The 21,764-nt window shown below is 35.4% G+C and overlaps 1 protein-coding gene across 2 annotated transcripts in view; it reads right to left on the bottom strand.

Annotated features, from left to right (window-relative positions):
- The window catches only part of ANO5 (anoctamin 5), a 109,892-nt gene that overhangs the window by 71,800 nt on the left and 16,328 nt on the right, over window positions 1–21,764 (bottom strand). The window contains exons 3-4 of one of the 2 annotated variants that reach the window (XM_027578723.2): window positions 14,034–14,084; window positions 73–114 (exon numbers count right to left, since the gene is read on the bottom strand). In XM_027578723.2, coding sequence (XP_027434524.1) covers window positions 73–114; window positions 14,034–14,084 — 93 coding nt within the window. The remainder of the gene's footprint in view (window positions 1–72; window positions 115–14,033; window positions 14,085–21,764) is intronic. The other variant, XM_027578724.2, reaches the window with a different exon arrangement.

The following is a 21,764-nucleotide window of genomic DNA, read 5'->3' as shown; positions in this document are numbered from 1 at the left end:
GGAATAAAAGTGACTGGGGCTATTACTGCAGCCATCCAAAGCATAAGCAGCATCATTCAGCACTTGTTTTACCATAAGACGTCTTCTCAGGAACAAATTGAATCGCTTTGCAGACTGTGAAACAATCAACAGAAAGTTAGCAAATCCTGCCTGACATTAAAGATTCCCAAAACACAGGCACGCAAATACACAAACCTTCAGTATGATCACTCAGGTACGTGTGTGTGTGTGTGTGTGTGTGTGTGTGTGTGTGTGTGTGTGGCATTTAAAGCTGGCAGGTGGGATTAAGGAGGGCACACGATGTGATGAGCACTGGGTATTGTATGCAACTGATAAATTATTGAACACTACATCTGAAACTAATGATGTACTATATGTTGGGCTAACTGAATTTAAATAAAAAAATTTTAAAAAGTTGGAGGGTGGGAGAAGCTGGTAAGAGGGAAAGAAGAACAAATATAGGAAGAAAACAATAAAGAATAAATGGAAGGGGGAAAAATGAGACTTCAAAGTAAATTTCCCTAAGTTCTTTATACAGTAACTTTAAATAATATGTATTTGTGGAACTGAATTAAGGAAGAAAGGAGAGAGAAAAAAAATGAAGAAAAACATGAGAATAATGGAAAATAAAGTAAAATATTAAGTATGCCCATATGTATCAGGCAAAGAAAGTAAAAGCACTACAATTATACTGTATGGTATGGAAAGTTCACCTAATAGCTTAAAATATTTCATAGCCTCCCAAAATACTGGGGTAAAGAAAGGGAAAGACATTTGGTTATTTAAATGCTGAGTTGTCTTCAATCTTTAGTCACTATGACCGCTATTTTTAAAACACCAAGGCAATTACCTAAAACATCTGGGAAAATCAATAATATTTGAAAGAAAATCAAACAATGGCACACAAAGGCAAGTGCTGTATTTTATAATATAATGGAATATAAATACTCTAATAAAACTGTCAATAAAAAGTTTTACTCCTTGTCATGGAAAAGGTTTTGCTGAAACTGTTGTTTTCTTAAAATAAGCTAGAGATCTAAGCAGAGGTGAGTACTGGAGTGAAAACTCGCTGCTCTATAAACAAAGGACCAACTATGTATAGTCAAGTTAATACTGCTGTTGATTAAGAACACAAGAGACACAAGATGGACGCTGGTCACTGCATAAAGCATATTTTATTTTATTATTATTTTTAAATCCTTTTATTTTTTAATTTTTTAAAGATTTATTTATTTGTCAGAGAAAGAGAGAGAGGGTGCACAAGCAGGGGGAGCGGCAGGCAGAGGGAGAAGCAGGCTCCCAGCTGAGCAAGGAGCCCAATGTGGAACTCGATCCCAGGACCCTGGGATCATGACCTGAGCTGAAGGCAGATGCTTAACCAACTGAGCCACCCAGGCATCCTGCATAAGGCATATTTTAAAATGCATTTTTCTGCTGGGCTGACATTTTTCATCTTAGCACTTTGATTTTCTTAGGATCTTTCATGAGATCCACAGGTTACTGTTATTCTCAGATGTTTTTCCTAAATTCGTTATAGAATTATTAAGGGAAAGGAAAAAGTCGTGCACTAAGACGTCATGCAGGAACACATTATAACTTTCATGGGCTCTGTCTGGCCTATTTGCTTTTTGTGGGATCCTTCCACCATTAAAAAAAAATTTTTTTTTTTTTAAATTGAGCCTGGGTGGCTCAATTGGTTAAGCATCTGTCTTCGGCTCAGGTACGACCCTGGAGTCCTGGGATCCAGCCCTGCATTGGGCTCCCTGTTCAGTGGGGAGCCTGTTTCTCCCTCTCCCTCTTCTGCTCCCCCTGCTTGAGCTTGCTCTCACTCTCTGACCAATAAATAAGTAAACTCTTTAGAAAAATTTTAAAAATAAAAAGAAATAAATGAATATACATATATGTGTGTGTATATATATATATTCATATACACAATTATATTTATGGGTTTTTTTGTTTCTTTAATTCTGATTTTAGAAGAAATTAAAATTAAAACATTTCCATGGACTCCAAAAAGTGTCGTGGGCCTAGTAGGCACAGTACCCACTGTGCCTATAGAATAAGTTGGCCCAGGGGGTGCCTAGGTGGCTCAGTCGGTTAAGCATCTGCCTTCAGCTCAAGCCCTGGTCTCAGAGTCCTAGGATCGAGTCCCACGTCAGGCTTCCTTCTCAGTGGGGAGTCTGCTTCTCCCTCTCCCTCTGCCCTGTTCCCCTGCTTGTGTGTGCTCTCTCTCTCTCTCTCTCAAATAAATAAATAAAATCTTAAGTTGGCCCTATGGTCATGAATTAACTAAGTATCATACATTTAAGAGCTGCTAAGAGTGCAGGGTTTAAAAAGTTACCTAGATGATTCCTGAAAAGCCTTCTGCAAAAAATACATCAAATATCAAGTTAGTCTGCAGCTTTCCAATACATATGATATCTTCACAATATAAAAACCAATGGGATCAATACCAGCATTTGGTCTGAAAGCATACTGACTCAACAGTTAATATTTTTTAAACTTGATTTTAAATATATTACAAGATCACCACCAAAGGACTTGATTACAAAAAGATAAAATTACAATCTAGAGATAAAAATTATAGAATTAATAACTTTATTATATATTTCCATCATGTGCTAAATTATATTTGCTTTTTTATTAAAAAATGGGTAACACTGAAACTAATGAAAAGGTATTTTTAAAATCACTGCTATTTCCTTGTTACCTTAGTAACTATTTGATGTACTTATTTCTGGCTTTCTCTAAGCACTGAATTTTTTAATATAGTAAATCATTATATTTAACATACACATTTTTCTTGCCTTTTCCATAATATTACCATAATAAAATAAATTTTCATATTTACAAGCTTTTCATAAAAAGTTTTCTCTATGTAATTTCAATTCATTAAATTTACTCTAATTTATTCGTAAGAAGACACTTTAGAGTCCTTTGTCTAGGAATAGAGTTGATAACCTGTATTATTGGTGCTACATAGTTGTTAATAGTATCTTTCTCTCATTATATATAATTTTGATCACTCATCTGCATGCCTCTTCCTCTATGTATTTCCTTTTTCTCACACCATTCCTTGGCAATTTATGAATGTCTTCAATAGGCCAGCTACTGACCAATACAGGCACTACTCAGTATGGTATAGCAGGAAGCTCTTGAGAGATTGCTGTCTCAGCTACTAGATCATTGGCAACAGATGAGGCAGGGCATGAAAGTCCAAAATCATAGACAATTCTGGAACGTATACTGTAAGCGAATGAAAATCAATATAATTCATGGAGTTGTAATACAACAAGCCATTCAACACTCTGAATTTCTAAGCAAGAAAAAGTCCAGTTGCTTTTGAGACTTCGATTTCACATTTAAATCTACATTAACCCTTGATGATAAGGATGTAGATACTCAATCTACAAACTATAAAACCCACTTACTGAGTGGACCCTACATGAGTTCTAAATTTAAACAAAAACCACAGTAATTAAACAGTACCTACCAATCTTAATTTATGCCAAACACTGGGTACTTTGTATATTTAATGTTATCAGGTAGATTCTTATTAATTATCAGCAAGTTATCAGTAATAAAGACATATAACCAGCTAGGTACACAAAAGGCTTGCAAACCCTTGGTGTTCACCCAAAAAAATAATAAAAACAACAAAAAGTCAACTACTAGCAAATTCTTACAAAATTGGTAAAATATTCCTTCTTGAAAAATATATCTAAATCCTAAACAATTGCTAAGTTTCTGATGAGTTTTTAATATTGTATATGTAAGCTTCAATTTAGTAAATGGAAGTTAATTTGGAGAATCCTCAGATCCGTGTCTGGATATGCCGATGCTTGTGGATTCAGCAACAGACTTTGCTTTGACAGTATATGTGTAACTTCCTTGAAGATTGCTTTGAGTGCATTTCATATACCCAGCCTCTGTGGTCTACATATTCCTGTGCTTAAACTGTAGCTTCAAAATATACAATAACAGCCATGTGGAATTTCCTTTCTATTTTTCTAGTTTGAAGTATTAGATGGATTAATCAGACACAGAAATATTTGCAAATACTTGCAATGGACCTTAAGAATGTACAGTGAAACACCAAGCTTTAAGACTGTTCCTCGAAGACCAACACATAAAAATCACAGAGGAACAATTAACCATGTAGCAAAAAATTTAAGGAAATGGATGTTTGCACATAAAAAGAGAATCCAATTTATGAGAAGAATGTTAGGAAAAGGACAAAGATTCTGGTCTTACATGGCAAGAAAAATCAAAATTTCAATGTCTGAATTCCTCAATCAGTTTCACCAAGAAGTAGACACTCCCCCTTTTTTTTTTTAAGATTTTATTCATTTATTTATTTATTTGTGAGAGAAAGAGAGCACAAGCAGGGGAGGGGCAGAGGGAGAGGGAGAGAGGGAATCCCAAGCAGAGTCCCCACTGAACATGGAGCCCAACGCAGGGCTCAATCCCATGTCCCTCAGACTATGACCCCAGACGAAATCAAGAGTCAGATGTTTAACTGACTGAGCCACCCAGGTGTCCCAACACTCATTCTATAGTAATGGGACAAATAATGTCAATGTTTACTCTCATTTATTCATTTTCTTTGTTTTGGTTTTGGTGTTTTTTCGCAGAAGAAAAACTTTGGAAGTTTTTTCCAAACAGAATTTAGGATGAATTTTCTGGTGAAGATCCTTCTAGTGGAATTTTTTTTCCACTGTGAAGACATCTGAAAGCAGAAAGAACAGATCTCTAAAACTGAAGACATGTGGGGTGCCTGGGTGGCTCAGTCGGTTAAATGTCTGCCTTCGGCTCAGATCATGATCCCAGGGTTCTGGAATCGAGCCCCACATCGGGCTCCCTACTCTGTGGGAAGCCCGCTTCTCCCTCTCCTTCTGCTGCTCCCCCTGCTTGTGCTCTCTCGCTCTATCAAATAAATAAATAAATAAAATAATAAAATTGAAGACATGCATAGTATTATGATTTCTTAGGAATTTACTGTGAAATAGGATTTTATGAATCTCTAATACCCTTCCTTATGCTTAAGACTTTTCCTAACTATTTGTATATCCGTTGCTTCATAGGAGAAATTTTTGAAGTTAAAATTAATAAAATGTATTATTTTTATAAACCACGAGTATATTTGACAAATTTGGCTATACACTATTAACTATAAATATGCAAAGCTCAATTTTAAATACACCAATGACACATTTGCATAAGGCTCCCAAAAAAGAACTGCAATTCATTGCTGAAACAGACCAATATGCAGCAATACAGTTTCTCCCTTTTTTCCAAAAATTCAACTAATACAATGTTAAGATAGTCATTATTTTTTGTAATAACATATTTACTTTTAATTTTTATTTTTTAACTAGCAAGACTATATATATATATATATATATATATGAAATGGAATGCAATAATATATGAAATGCAATAATATAAAATGTATATATATATATATGAAATGAAATGCAGTAATATAAAATGTTCACTGATGTATTTATTTTTTGGCCAACATTATTACTCATTTCATGATTAAGCCTGAAATATATTTTGTCATGCAGGGGAGCTATGTTAAAAAAAATTAACTATTTCAAGTATCAAGTATCAAATATGCTGTGTTTGGCACTCTAAACAAGGAACAGACTGGCTAAGAATTTTATAACAATGAATATCAGTCTAGTGAGGTGTCTGAATATGTTATATTAAATACTGTAACAACTAATACAGAAAAAAAAACCTTAGAGGAAATATTTTCTAATACTACTACCATTATTTTTTGTTCACTGAGACCACATAAAATGATGCTCACATGTTGAATAAGCCTAAAATTAAGAGGTTAAAAAAATGTAGCAGAGAGCCTTCTGTATGTTTCCATTTCATACGTGGAAACCTCACTTTTCTCAAGGCCCATCTGACTTCCTTTGTGAATGACCTGCACATAGTGAAAGCTCTGGGTCTTCTGCCATTCTACTGCCTTGGTGCCCGTACTATTCATGTGGCAGAGTATGGTGCTTTAGGATATCCCATATGCTTTAAACTTTGCATTTGTACATATAAAGGTCTAGTTGAAAATTGAAAAAAATTTATAAGATTATCAAAAATATAAAGCATCTATGAACAAATTTAACAATAGATGTGCAAGACATATACTGAAAATGAAAATGTTGCTGAGATGGATTAAAGAAGATCAAAATAAAGAGATATATTCCATGTTCATGTATTGAAAGATCAGTATTATTAAGATACAGATTCTTCTCAAATTTATCTAAAACTTGGGGCCCCTGGGTGGCTCAGTCATTAAGTATCTGCCTTAGGCTCAGGTCATGATCCCAGGGTCCTGGGATCGGGCCCCGCATTGGGCTCCCTGCTCAGTGGGGAGCCTGCTTCTCCCTCTCCCACTCCCCCTGCTTGTGTTCCTTCTCTCGCTGTCTCTCTCTCTGTCAAATAAATAAATAAAATCTTTAAAAATATTTATCTAAAACTCTATGCCATACCAATCAAAATACCAGTAAGATTTAATTTTTTTTTAGAAATTATCAAGGTGATTCTAAAATGTATATGGAAATGCAAAGAATCTAAAATAGCCAAACAATTTTGATAAGGAAGAACAAAGTAGGAATAACACTCTGCCTGATGTTAATACTTACTCTAAAGTGGAAGTAAACAAGACAGTATAATACTGGCATAAGAATAGACAGATGATGGGACAGAATAGAGAGTTTAGATGTAAACTCACGTATACACAGCCTACTGATTTTCCACTGAAGTCCCAGTGTAATTTATGAGAAAAGGATAGTCATATGAACAGATAGTGCTGTATTTATATTAAAAATAAACTTCAATCCTCACCACAAGTCACCTACAAAAGTTACCTCCAAATAGATCACAGGCCAAAAGTAAAACTATAAAATAGGAAAATCAGAAAATCTCTCTTATTTTAGTACAAACAAATATTTCTTAGATAGAACACAGAAATCATGGATCATAAAAGAAAAAGATGAGAAATTAAACTCCAAATCCTTCAAAATTTTGTTAAAATATTTTAAGTAAAGTCACAGACTGGGGGAAAATATTTGCAATGAAAACAGCTGTCGGGCGTCCTGGGTGGCTCAGTTGGTTAAGCGATTGCCTTCAGCTCAGGTCATGATCCTGGAGTCCCGGGATCGAGTCCCACATCGAGCTTCCTGCTCAGCAGGGAGTCTGCTTCTCCCTCTGACCCTCTTCCCTCTCGTGCTTTCTACCTCTCATTCTCTGTCTCTCTCAAATAAATAAATCTTTAAAAAAAAAAAGAAAACAGCTCACAAAGGTCTTGCATACTGAGTACATAAACAACTCTTCCAAGTCAACAGGAAGTTAACTTGATTTTTAAAAATACACAAAAGATTTGAAAGGATAGTTCACAGAGAAGATATATGAATGGCCAATAAGCCCATGAAAAGATGTGTAACATCATTATTTATCAGGGAAATGAGAATTGAAATCATATGATACCACTATCTTCCACTAAGCTAACAATATCAAGTGCGGCTGAGGGTATAGAACAACTAGAACTCTCATACGTTACTGGTAGGAAAGAAAAATGGCAGAACCACTTTTACAAATAGTTCAGCAATTCCATGTAAATTTACACATATTCTTTCATAAGACCCAGAAGTTTTACTCCTAAGAAATTAACCAAGATTAATTAAAATATATGTCTATACAAATTATGTATGTCGTACATGAATGTTCATAACAGCTTCATTTATAATGGTCCCCAAATTGAAAACAATAAGAATATCCATCAACAGGTGAATGGGGGGTGCAGCTGGGTGGCTAGGTTGGTTAAGTCCCTGCCTTTGGCTCAGGTCATGATCCCAGGGTCCTGGGATCAAGCCCCAAGTTGGGCTCCCTACTAAGCAGGGAGTCTGCTTCTCCTTCTGTCCCACCCCCACTCATGTTCTCTCTCATGCTCTCTCTCTCTCAAATAAATAAAATCTAAAAAAAAAAAAAAAAACAGGTGGATAAACAAATTTTGGCATAGCCTTAAATTAAATACTATTTATCAATAAAACAAAATAAATTGAATAAAAAGCTACAGATATATTCAACAAGATACAATTTATCAGTATCATTTGAAGTTCTGGATGCACGTCAGCAACATTATGCTGAACAAAAGAAGCCAGACACAAAATAGTATATAGAGTCTGATTCTATTCACATACAACTTTAGAAACAAGAAACCAAATCATTGGTTGCCTAGAGCAGAGGTGAAACAGCAAAAGGACACTTTTGAGGTAACAGAAATCTGTATTTTGATTTTTGTGGCTTATTAAAACTCATCAAACCATACACTTAAAATAGTGCATCTCATTGTATGTAATGTATAAATAATAAAGATGAGAATTTTTTAAAGTTTTTGGCCTGAACAACTAGAAGTTTGGACTATGTGTAGCTGTGATATGAAACTCTTCAACAGGGAGCTTTCTTATGGAGGAAGAAAAAAATTACATTTTAGACATAGTAATCTTGAGATGTCTTTTGATATTCAAGTGCATATGATGGGAAAGCTATTGGATATTTCAATCTTAAGTTCAGGAGAGATGTCTATACTGGAAACTTAAATTTGAAAGTTGACAGTATATTGGTGGCATTTAAAGCCATGAAACTACATGAAATCACCAGGACAGTGAATTAAAATACCTGGGCTCTGTAGTTATATCTAAATTTATACATATATCAATTATAAATACTATGCTACACTTATACTGATTGGTTCTGGCCTACTTATTTAAAGGTAGCTTCTGTGCCATATAAGTTGTTAAATCTGGAATACCATCCCTGAGGTTAAAGACCCACATCCCTTCAGAATCTGTCCTGTTTGTTGTTCCTAAAGCATGCCTCTACTATGACTTTCCAATTCCCATTCCTCCCTCTTTAGTACTTTTCAAATTATATCCCCAAACACAAATGGTACTCACTCCGAGACAAGTTTTCTTAGGTACAGTTTTCTCTATTTTCCTGAATTTCATTTAATGGCTTTAGTGTCCTTTTAGTATCTTCTAGCAATTTAGGTAGCCACTTAGCTAGCTACTCAATCAAATCCACTGTTGACTATTTCAAACGAAATGTTAAATTATGTTAATTCTTCTGTATTTATAGAATCATTAATATTGAAGTTCTATCATAATAAAAATGATAGGAACCAAAGGGTTTCTTTTTATTCCCCAAAAAGAAAATATGTGCAATGATATTCTGCTGGATATCTTTGGTTCATCCCAGCAGATCCCCTTTCTATCCCTCTCTACCCTGCTTCTTCTTGTGATGATGACTGGTATAGATATCAAAGAACTCCCTAGACTTCTGGCTTCTGTGATTAGAGAGAAGGAAGAGAATGAGTGTCTTCCTTCCCAACGTTAGCTTCAGGAAGGCTGTATCTCTCCATTGAAGGTCAATGAGCCTTTCAAGAATGTCTTCAGTACATGATGCTCTCTTTCTATTCCCTTCAGTGCTATCAATGATAATAGATGCATGGATACTAGATCTATATATAGCAGGATTCTCTAGCCCCCCCTATTTGTAAAAAGTTTTCATTAACACCTCCCCAAATTATCCTACTCTGAGTATGGCTAATAGGACCCTGAATGATGCAGATTCTTCTTTTGTGATATTTTTGGGACATTAAAAGAAAATTTCCCTGGAGAAATGGTTGATTCCAGGACTGATAGTAGGGAAAGTATAAAATGAGCATAGAGCACTTTGCAGTGCCACAAAGTAAATGCTAGAAACAAAGCAAAACAAAATTAATAGGCAATGTCAAAAGGATATAGGTCAATCAAGAAAGTTCCCAATAGCCACAGCTACAACAATTTGAGCAACGAAATAAATACAACAGTATTGGATTTATAACACAAAATAGAAAATAAATATCCATGAGTCAATCCTGATATAAATGAATGACTGAATGAATGAGAGATAAACTTCCCATACAGAAGAATTCTAAATAATTCATTCACTGAAGCACAACCCCCAGTCCTTAAGTGTAGGCTTCATAGATTGACTTTCTTCTGAAGTATATAGTATAGAAAGGGAGAAGAAAAAGAATAACTTAATAGCAGAGCAAACTGACAAACACTATTTCAAGCCAGACAATCAAAGATAACATTAAGAATGGTTAAGTCATATTGACAGGACATACCCTTGATATAATGTGATGAAAATATCCCTTAACTTCTTTGTTTTCCTCCCCAAAACATATTTACCCCAGTCTAATCATGAGAAAAACATCAGAAAAATCCTAATTGAAGGACAGCCTACAAAATACCTAATCAGTACTTCTCAACACTGTGAAGGTCATCAAAAACACAAAAAGTATAAGAAACTGTCACAGCCAAGAGGAGACATCCTACTAAATGCAGTGTAATAAAAATAAATTCAAAATGGATTAAAGACCTAAATATGAGAAATCCTAGAAGAGAACACAGGAAGTAACCCCTTTGACATTGCTGTAACAAATTTTCTCTAGATAAGTCTCCCAGGGCAAAGGAAACAAAAGCAAAAGTAAACTATTAGGACTACATCAAAATAAAACACTTCTGCACAGTGAAGGAAACAATCAACAAAAATAAAAAGCAACCTATAGAATAGGAGAAGATATTTGCAAATGACATATCTGATAAAGGGTTAGTATCCAAAATATATAAATAACTGAAGGGGCGCCTGGGTGGCTCAGGTGGTTAAGCAACTGCCTTCGGCTCAGGTCATGATCCCAGGGTTCTGGGATCAAGCCCTGCATCAGGCTCCCTGCTCCACAGGAAGCCTGCTTTTCCCTCTCCCACTCCCCCTGCTTGTGTTCCCTCTCTCGTTGTGTCTCTCTCTGTCAAACAAATAAAATCTTTAAAAAAAAAAAAAAAAACTGAAACAACTCAAAAAACAGATATTTAATTAAAAATGGGCAGAAAACATGAACAGTCATTTCTCCAAAGAAGACATCCAGATGGCCAACAGACACATGAAAAGATGTTCATCATCACTTACCATCAGGGAAATGCAAATCAAAACTACAACGAGATATCATCTCACACCTGTCAGAATGGCTAAAATCAACAACACAAGAAACAGCAGGTGTTGGGGAGGATGTGGAGAAAAAAGAACCCTCATGCCCTGTTGGTGGGAATGCAAACTGGTGCAGCCGCTGCAGAAAATAGTATGGAGGTTCCTCAAGAAGTTAAAAATAGAACTACCCTACCATCCAGTAATCACACTACTAAGTATTTCCCCAAAGAACAGAAAAACACTAATTCAAAGGGATACATGGCACCCTATTTTTATAGCAGCATTATTTACAATAGCCAAGATAACAGAAGCAGCTTAAGTGCCCATCAATTGATGAATGGATAAGATGATGTAGCACATATACACATTGGAATATTATTCAGCCATAAAAAAAGAATGAAATTGTGCCATTTGGCAATGACCTGGATGGAGCTACACAGTATAATGCTAAGCAGAGTAAGTCAGTCAGAGAAAGACAAATATATATGATCTCACTCATACTTGGAATTTAAGAAACAAAACAAACAAGCAAAGGGGAAAAAAGAAAAACAAACCAAGAATCAGATTCTTAACTACAGAGACCAAACAGATGGTCACTGAGGGGAGGAGGTGGAGGGATGGGTGAAATAGCTGCTGGGGATTAAGGAGTGTGCTTGTCGTGATGAGCACCGGGGGTGATGTATGGAAGTGCTGAATCACTATACTATACACCTGAAACTAATATAACACTGTATGTTAACACTACTAGAATTAAAATAAAAACTTAAAAATAAATAAATGCAATGTAGTATCCTAGATGGGATCCTGAAATATAAAAAGGACATTAGGGAAAAACTAAGGAAATCTGAATAAAGTATGGACTTCAGTTAATAATAATGTATCAATATTAGTTCATTAATTTTACCCTACTAATGCAAGATGCTAATAACAAGGGAAAATGGAAATGGGGTGTAAGAAATATTATGTTCTGTATCTATAATGACTCTGTAAATCTAAACCTATACTCAAATAAAAAGTTTATTTGAAAAAGAAGCTTATTGTTTAATTTCACAGCTTGCTGTTTAACCAAAGACACTGTCATCATAAAAAATGAAATATGATAAATCATTTTCAAATCATTTGGAATCTAGAATTTTAATTATGAGCATATGACATAATGGGGAAATTACTTAAAACTCATCACAGGCAGGGGGATAACAATAAATAGGTAAACAGCTCCAAAAAAAAAAAAAAATCAAGAGAAAAAAGAAATACCTAACAGTTTGACAGGAAAATAGACAAAATAAATGAACAGAATTATCCAGAAAAATAAATTAAAATGACCATCAACATAGGAAAAGATGAATGTCCCACTCATATTGAGAGAAAGGCAAATTTAAACTACACTAAGATACAGCTAACTGATGGAGTTCCCAACAGCCACTAGCTATCTCACCTCAGATAGGCAAAAATCTAAACTCCTGACAACATGCTATGAGGCTGTGGGCATACAGGCATTCTCGTACACTTGTTAGAAATGCAAAACAGAGGGGAATTTGGCAATATGTGGTTAAATTACATATATGTTTATTCTTTTATACAGAAATCTTATTTAACACTGGCCAAAATATTATTAAGACTGACTCCCAAGGGTATTTATTATAACAATATCAGTAATAACAAAAGATTAAAAACAACTCAAATGTGCATCAATAAAGGAACTGAATGAATACACCAGGCTAAACCTCCACAATGTAATATTATGCAACATACAAATGAATAGGAATGAAATCTATATACAATATTGCATGAACTTGGGTTATGTTAAGTAAAAACCAAGGAACAGAACAGTATATATAGTATGCTGCCTTTAGTGAAAGAGGCAGGAGGAATATAAATATACATATGTATGTACACACACACACACACACACCCATACTCGAGTTTGGGGTGTAAGAAATTTTATGTACTATTAAGGGATACGTTAACAGGATAAAAGGATAAACCAAGTAAAAATGATTACTACAGAGGATTAAGAGGGAAAATAAGGAAGAAAATTTTCTTGGAAAATGTTTCATTTCATAGTTTCATCCTCAGATAGATTTACCTCCAAGCTAATAAAGGCAAAGCTTCAGGGCTTCTTGCTTGCATCAGCCCCTCCAAGGATTTAGAAGGACACTCTAACAATATGTTCTCATGGTTAAATATTTTGTAAATTTTTTTAAAGTAAATTATTGTTCCATGATTCTTCTTAAAGAGTGACACCAAACTAGCATAAGCTTTAGGCTCCATTAAACTTTACTGGATCTATGGCTTTCAACTTTGGAATCATATAAATGTTTTACATGATCAAAAAAAAAGAACCAACAAAGTTTCAATTATTATAATTTGATGAACCCCACATCCTTCATTCTGGAACATTATAGATCAGTATGTGAACAAAAAGCAAAACCTCACCCATTAAAATTGTCAGTATAAGAATATAACTCTATTTCTAGCACCATTTTTTTTACTAAGCAATAAGTGAAAAATTTTAAATCCCTTTACTAACCTCTTAATTGATATTCAAATTTGATTTTTAAATAAACTGTACTTCATGATCATTCTCAGGCATGTACTTAACAGGTAAAAGGATTGAAGAGATGAAGAAAGAATACTAAACCACAATTCAGAAACTTGAGTTCTACTCCAGGATCTGCCTCTTCAACGTCTGGATAATTTTGATGAAGTCATTAAACCTTTCAGACCCTTCATTTTTTTCTCATTTGTAAAACTGAGAAATTAAAATGCAAGCAAATAGTTATGCTTTCCGTGTACTTCTCATTAATATGTTTGTTGTTACTTTTTTCCCCATAAGAAACTGATTTTTTTCCAAAGTAATAAATTCTCGACTATCACATATGAGGATGTGAAAAACAACTGACCTGGGAAAGAGAGCATCACCCTCTCTGACTCAAAATAATACCCCATTTGTGTCCGTGCAGGAAAGTATAGTGCTGATGGCTGCTTACCGCTGGTTCTTCACTGATGAGAAAGCTGGTCTCTCTGCTGCTCAGGGACTGCTAACAGTAACATGGGGAAGACAGAATGCTGTTAATAATAATGCAAGTGGGGAGCATGTCACTTTCAACAACACAAATTCTAGGTTCTCAATACAGAAATACTAAACCTGCAATTCAGAGGACTTACAAAACACTTGAAATTGAATGCAAAACTGTGTGTATGTATGTGCATCCATGCGCATGTGTGTTAATGCTTGTGTGTGTGTCTGTGTGTGTGTAGAAAGAGAGAGAGAAAGAGCTTGGGAGAGAATGGGACTTTTGCAGGCAGCTTTATCAAATCATAAAAAAAAAATCTGAGATGCGAGAAATGGTTAAGAAACTACTATATTATAGAGAAAACAACAAAAAGCGCCACTCTTTGAACGATGCTGTGTCCTGAACAGGACCACAAGGAAAGGCAGAATTAATTGGCTATTTTAGACTTTTCAACATTTGTTTGGAATTATTAAATAAATATTTATTAAATAATTAAGTTATTTAATTTATCAATTTATTAAATTATTAAATAAAGTGAATACCTTAGGAAACCAGAATTCTTAAGGATCTGTACTTACAACCCAAGAAAAGAAGGCATACATGGATATAAATACACACAGAACACTTGTAATTAAAGCAAGAGCGATGCCTGGTGTTTGGTGGATTTTAAATCCTCATGTTCCCCGACAGATTGCACACCACAGCACATGCTCCCGAGACGACACCCTGTCACTTCTCCGGGGTCTCCAGTGATAGGTACCGGAGGGTGCTATGGAGAGGCAGCAGTCAGCAAAAATGACCTGAAACTCATGTCTAGACTGGGAATTCACTTACCTGGTTCCTGGAAAATCACAAACAGCATCATTATACCCAGGTGATGTTGGGCTGACCAGTTTTGAAAATAGGAGATAAAAAGTACTATCAACATTTAAAAAAAAAGAAATCAAAGGGCACCTTGGAAATACATCCAATGCTATGAAATTTAAGTTGCAAAATGTGCCACAAAAAAAAAAAAAAAACCACAGTAATTTATCTATGTTCTTAAGGAAGACAAGGAAGAGAATTTTGAACACCTATTAATTTTCATATTACAGTATTCAAAATAAATTCCATGAAAAGATGAATGCCATCTATGGTATTAAAGCTATACTGAAACAGTTGGAAGAACTATGGTAGACTGAGTCTAAGAGTAAATATATGCTCAAAATCCTCTTTCACTGATGTGTGTTCTGCCTATGGACTTTGAATGAATTCCATTAACTCACCTGAGCTAACGAATATCTTGATCACTCAATTCCAAAATAGCAGCCTATAATAATAAATTGTGCATCCACATTTCTGCCTTAAGGATAATATATGAATCTATTATAGGTTCACTTTATGTTGACTCCTCATAACCTAATTTTTTTCAATTATGGTAGAGAACAGCCAGTTGCTTACTTACAAGAAGGTACAAAAAAACCATACATTAAATGTCCCAAAAGCAACCGGGCTCGTCACTTTACAATCTCTCACTGTAAGAAACATGAACTTGCTGTGACTTTTCAATCAAAAGTTGTGAGTGTATCTTCAATTTGCAAAATAAAATTCACATAGGTTTCCTCATACTTTTTGCTGAGTATTTCAATGTTTCATTTGTCACTGACCTTAGTCTCAGGCCAAAGGACAATCTCAATTCTACATTTCCCCCTTCCATAACCATCACTTTCCTGTCTCAGGCTGCCTCTTTCCTGACCCCAACCATTAAGGAATTGAATGAAATGGTACAAAATGGAATGAAATGAATAAATAGATGAATGAATGATGCAAATCCCAGCAGCAAAACAAAAACAAAACAAAAATGTGGCAATATTCAGAAGATCTAGACATCACCATAGAAACTAAGTAGCAATCCTGACTATTCTAAATGTGAGAAGCAATTGTTTGGAAACTGAAATTCAGGGGGAAAAAAGTACTTCTATATAGGATTCTTAAAAGAAGCAATATTGTAGAGTGATTAAGAGAGCAAGCTCTAGAATCAGCCTGCCTGGGTTCAGAAACCCAACACCAGAATTTTATGGATATAACAATAAACTAGTTTAGATAGTCTCATTTTAGAGACTCTTCATAACCTTTTTCTTCAATTATGCAAAACTAATGGCTTGATACATATAAATTTGAGCAAGTTAACCTCTCCACGCCACAGTTTCAGTACAGTGAAATTAAATATAATACATGGGAAGTTTTCAATAGATGTTGACATTTTAAAATTAATTTTTGCTTAATTTCTAGGGATCATATCATAAATTTAATATATCATCCCATAAATTTTTAATTCACATGCATTCTCTGGATCTCCAAATAATTCTAACAATGTTCAGTGATGACCTATATCAATTGTAGATCAGAGGTAATACTCTAGAATTTAGTCCTTTTAAAGTTTAAGCAATCGTGAAAACAGAGATCATTTGAAAGTATAAGAAAATTTTAAAATAGTGAGCCTAGAATTTCTATGTATTCTGTCTTGTAAAAGGCCCAAACATTCTTCATAGCTATGAATTTGCTAATGGACTAAAGTAAATTATTCTGATTGTCTTTGCCTCAATCCAAAGCGTGAATGAATATTCTCTTATTACTATGTCATTTTAAAAAAAATTGACTACAATGTAGATTTTGTGTTTTTACAGCATTTGAGTCAATAAAAGGAAATCAAGTTGGCATTGAGTAAAAGTTAAATAAGTTGTATTCACTTATCTTTTTTCTTTTCATTTTAAAATAATTATACATTCCTAGGAATTTGCAAAGATAGCAGAGAAATCCCATGTGCCCACCACCCAGTTTCCCCCAATGATTAATGCCTCACATAACTGATACAACCTCAAAACCAGGAAACTGACATGAGTACAATGTGCATGTATAGCAAGCACTGTGTTGTATCACATGTGTACATTTGACTAAAAACCAGCCCAATACTCAGAGCAATTCTAGCTATAAGGATCTCCTTTGTGCTGCTCCTTTTTTTTTAATTTTATTATGTTAATCACCACACATTACATCATTAGTTTTTGATGTACTGTTCCATGATTCATTGTTTGCATATAATACCCAGTGCTCCATTCAATAGGTGCCCATCACCAGGCTAACCCATGCCCCCACCCTCCTCCCCTCTAGAACCCTCAGTTTGTTTCTCAGAGTCCATAGTCTCTCATGGTTCATCTCCCCCTCTGATATCCCCCCCCTTCATTTTACCCTTCCTACTATCTTCTCTTTTTTTTTTTTTTAACATAAAATGCATTATTTGTTTCAGAGGTACAGGTCTGTGATTCAACATTCTACACAATTCACAGTGCTCACCAGAGCACATACCCTCCCCAATGTCTATCACCCAGCCACCCCATCCCTCCCACCCCCCACTACTCCAACAACCCTCAGTTTGTTTCCTGAGATTAAGACTCACTCATATCAGTGAGATCATATGATACATGTCTTTCTCTGATTCACTTATTTCGCTCATTATAATACCCTCCAGTTCCATCCATCTCATTGCAAATGGCAAGATTTCATTCCTTTTGATGGCTGCATAATATTCCACTGTGTATATATTATATATATATATCACATCTTCTTTATCCATTCATCTGTTGATGGACCTCTTGGCTCTTTCCATAGTTTGGCTATTGTGGACACTGCTGCTATAAACATCGGGGTGCATGTATCCCTTCGGATCCCTACATTTGTATCTTTGGGGTAAATATCCAGTAGTGCAATTGCTGGGTCGTAGGGTAGCTCTATTTTCAATTTTTTGAGGAACCTCCATACTGTTTTCCAGAGTGGCTGCACCAGCTTGCATTCCCACCAACAGTGTAGGAGGGTTCCCCTTTCTCCGCATCCCTGCCAACATCTGTCATTTCCTGACTTGTTAATTTGAGCCAATCTGACCAGTGTGAGGTGGTATCTCATTGAGGTTTTGATTTGGATTTCCCTGATGCAGAGCAATGTTGAGCACTTTTTCATGTGTCTGTTGGCCATCTGGATGTCTTCTTTGGAAAAATGTCTGTTCATGTCTTCTGCCCCTTTCTTGATTGGATCATTTGTTCTTTGGGTGTTGAGTTTAATAAGTTCATCATAGATTTTGGATACTAGCCCTTTATCTGATATGTCATTTGCAAATATCTTCTCCCATTCTGTCTGTTGTCTTTTGGTTTTGTGGACTGTTTCTTTGGCTGTGCAAAAGCTTTTTATCTTAATGAAGTCCCAAGAGTTCATTTTTGCCTTTGCTTCCCTTGCCTTTGGTGATGTTTCTAGGAAGAAGTTGCTGTGGCTGAGGTCGAAGAGGTTGCTGCCTGTGTTCTCCTTTAGGATTTTGATGGACTCTTGTCTCACATTTAGGTCTTTCAACCATTTTGAGTTTATTTTTGTGTGTGGTGTAAGGAAATGGTCCAGTTTCATGCTTCTGCATGTGGCTGTCCAAATTTCCCAACACCATTTGTTGAAGAGACTGTCTTTTTTCCGTTGAACATTCCTTCCTGCTTCGTTGAAGATTAGTTGACCATAGAGTTGAGGGTCCATTTCTGGGCTCTCTATTCTGTTCCATTGATCTATGTGTCTCTTTTTGTGCCAGTACCATACTGTCTTGATGATCACAGCTTTGTAATAGAGCTTGAAGTCTGGAATTGTGATGCCGCCAGCTTTGCTTTTCTTTTTCAACATTCCTCTGGCTATTCAGGGTCTTTTCTGGTTCCATACAAATTTTAGGATTATTTGTTCCATTTCTTTGAAAAAAGTGGATGGTATTTTGATAGGGATTGCATTAAATGTGTAGATTGCTCTAGGTAGTACTGACATCTTCACAGTATTTGTTCTTCCAATCCATGAGCATGGAATGTTTTTCTATTTCTTTGTGTCTTCCTCAATTTCTTTCATGAGTATTTGAGTTTTCTGAGTACAGATTCTTTGCCTCTTTGGTTAGATTTATTCCTAGGTATCTTATGGTTTTGGGTACAATTGTAAATGGGATCGACTCCTTAATTTCTCTTTCTTCTGTCTTGTTGTTAGTGTATAGAAATGCCACTGATTTCTGTGCATTGATTTTATATCCTGCCACTTTACTGAATTCCTGTAGGAGTTCTAGCAGTTTTGGGGGGGAGTCTTTTGGGTTTTCCACACAAAGTATCATATCATCTGCAAAGAGTGAGAGTTTGACTTCTTCTTTGCTGATCTGGATACCTTTGATTACTTTTTGTTGTCTGACTGCTGTGGCTAGGACTTCTAATACTATGTTGAATAGCAGTGGTGATAGTGGACATCCCTGCCGTGTTCCTGACCTTAGGGGGAAAGCTCTCAGTTTTTCCCCACTGAGAATGATATTTGCCATGGGTTTTTCATAGATGGCTTTTATGATATTGATACCCTCTATCCCTATACTCTGAAGAGTTTTGATCAAGAAAGGATGCTGTACTTTGTCAAATGCTTTTTCCACATCTACTGAGAGGATCATATGGTTCTTGTTCTTTCTTTTATTAATGTATTGTATCACACTGATGTTTGGGGGAGGAAAATAGACATAACGTTCACTGTTCCTTTAAAAGTTATGTCTATTTTCCTCCCCCAAACATCCATAACCCCTAGCAACCACTAATTTTTTCTCCATTTCTTTTTTTTTTTTTTTTAAGATTTTACTTATTTATTTATGAGAGACAGAGAGAGGGAGAGAGAGAGGCAGAGGGAGAAGCAGGCTCCCAAGGAGCAGGGAGCCCAATGCGGGACTCGATCCCAGGACTCCGAGATCATGACCTGAGCCGAAGGCAGACACTTAACCATCTGAGCCACCCAGGCACCCTTTTTCTCCATTTCTATATAGTCATTTCAAAAGCTATAAAAATAGAATCATACAGTACGTGGACTTTGAGATTTTTTTTTCCTTAAACTTAATGCCCTGAAGACCCATCCAAGCTGTGTGCATATCAACAGTTTGCTCCTTTTATTTGTGGGTAGTGGTCCATGGTAAGGCTATGCCACAGTTGATTTAACCAGTCACCTACTGCAGGACATTCGGGTTGTTTGTACTCTGGGCTACTACAAATAAAGCTACTCAAAACATTTGTTCCAAGGTTTTTGTGTGATTATTAAGTTTTCATTTCTGTGGGATAAATGCCCAAGGGTGTGATTACTGAGTCATAGGGTAAGTGTATGTTTAGTTTTTTTAAGAAACTGCCCCACAGTTTCCTAGTGTGACTGTCCCTATTTTCCATCCCCACCAACAACGTATGACAGCCCCAGTTTCTCGGCATCTCCACTGCTGTTTGGGATTGTCACTATTTTCCATTTTAGTGGTTCTCATGGGCATATAGTGATAGCTCAGTTTGGTCTTAGTTTGCAATTCCTTAATTGCTAGTCATACTGAACATCTTTTATTTGCCAGATGTATTGATTTGCCATCTATATCCTCTTTAAGGAAATATATCATCGTGTATTTTACTCATTTGGGTTGGTTGTTTTTTAATACTGGGTTTTGCTGCTTCTTTATAATACCACAGATAGGAGTCTTTTGTCAGATATGTGATGCACCCATGTTTTCTCCAGATCTGTGGCTTGTCTGTTCCTCTTACCAGGGATCTTTCATAGAACAAAAGTTCTTAAATTTGAAAAAGCCCAACTTAATCAATTTTTCTTTTACAGATCACGCTTTTATGTCAAGTCTAACAATGCTTTACAAAGAGCTACTTTCCAAAGGTTTTCTCCTATTTTTTCTTCAAGAAGTTGTATAGTTTTATGGTTTACATTGAAATCTGTGATCAATGTTGAATTGATTTTTGTGTAAGGTGTGAGGTTGAAGTTAAAGTTCATAATTTTGCCTATATATATCCAAATGCTCCAGCACCATTTGCTGAAAAGACTATCCTTTCTCTACTGAGTTGTTTTTACACATTTGTCCCAAATCGTTTGGGTGTCCTTGTGTGGGACTAGTTCTGCAGTTCCCTTTTGCTTCATTAATCTACATGCCTCTCTCTGCAAATAACACAGTATCTTGATTAAACAGCAGCTAAAAAAAAACAAAAAACAAAACAAAACCAAGGCTTTAAATTGGGTAGAGTGATTCCTCCCACTCTCTTTTTTCAAAACTGTTTTATCTCTTCTACTTCCTTTGCATTTTCATATAAATTTTAGAACAATTTTGTCTATGTCTACAAAAAGTCTTGTTGAGACTTCGATAGGAATTGCATTAACCCATATACCAATTTGGGCTTCCACATGTTCACTGCTCATAGATAGAAATGCAACAGATTTTTCTGTATGAAATTCACTTCTTAGTTCCAGGAGGGTTTTTGTTTGTTTGTTTGTTTTGGTTTTTGGAGGGGTTGGGTTTTTTGTTTGTTTGTTTTGTAGATTTCTTGGATTTTTTTCAATTTAGACCACTGTGTCATCTGCAAACTGGCAGTTTTATTTATTCCTTTCTTATCCATATGCCTTTTAGTTTCTTACCTTATTGAAAGAATTTTCAGTACTGTTTAATAGGAGGAATAAACGAAGACATTCTTGTCACATTTTTGACCATAGAGGGAAAGCATTGTCTTTTACTACTTAATATGATGTTATTGTTTTATTGATGTTCTTTTTCAGGTAAGGAAGTTCCTCCCTATTCCTAGTTTTCTGAGATTAGATATAAATATAGATATAGATAGATAGATATGTGGGTATATATATATAAAATACATGTCTTTTCTG

Source organism: Zalophus californianus, chromosome 11 (genome assembly GCF_009762305.2).
Source record: "Zalophus californianus isolate mZalCal1 chromosome 11, mZalCal1.pri.v2, whole genome shotgun sequence".
NCBI lineage: Eukaryota > Metazoa > Chordata > Mammalia > Carnivora > Otariidae > Zalophus > Zalophus californianus.
The sequence above is the reverse complement of the archived record's forward strand: the minus strand, read 5'-3'. Positions and strand labels throughout refer to the sequence as shown.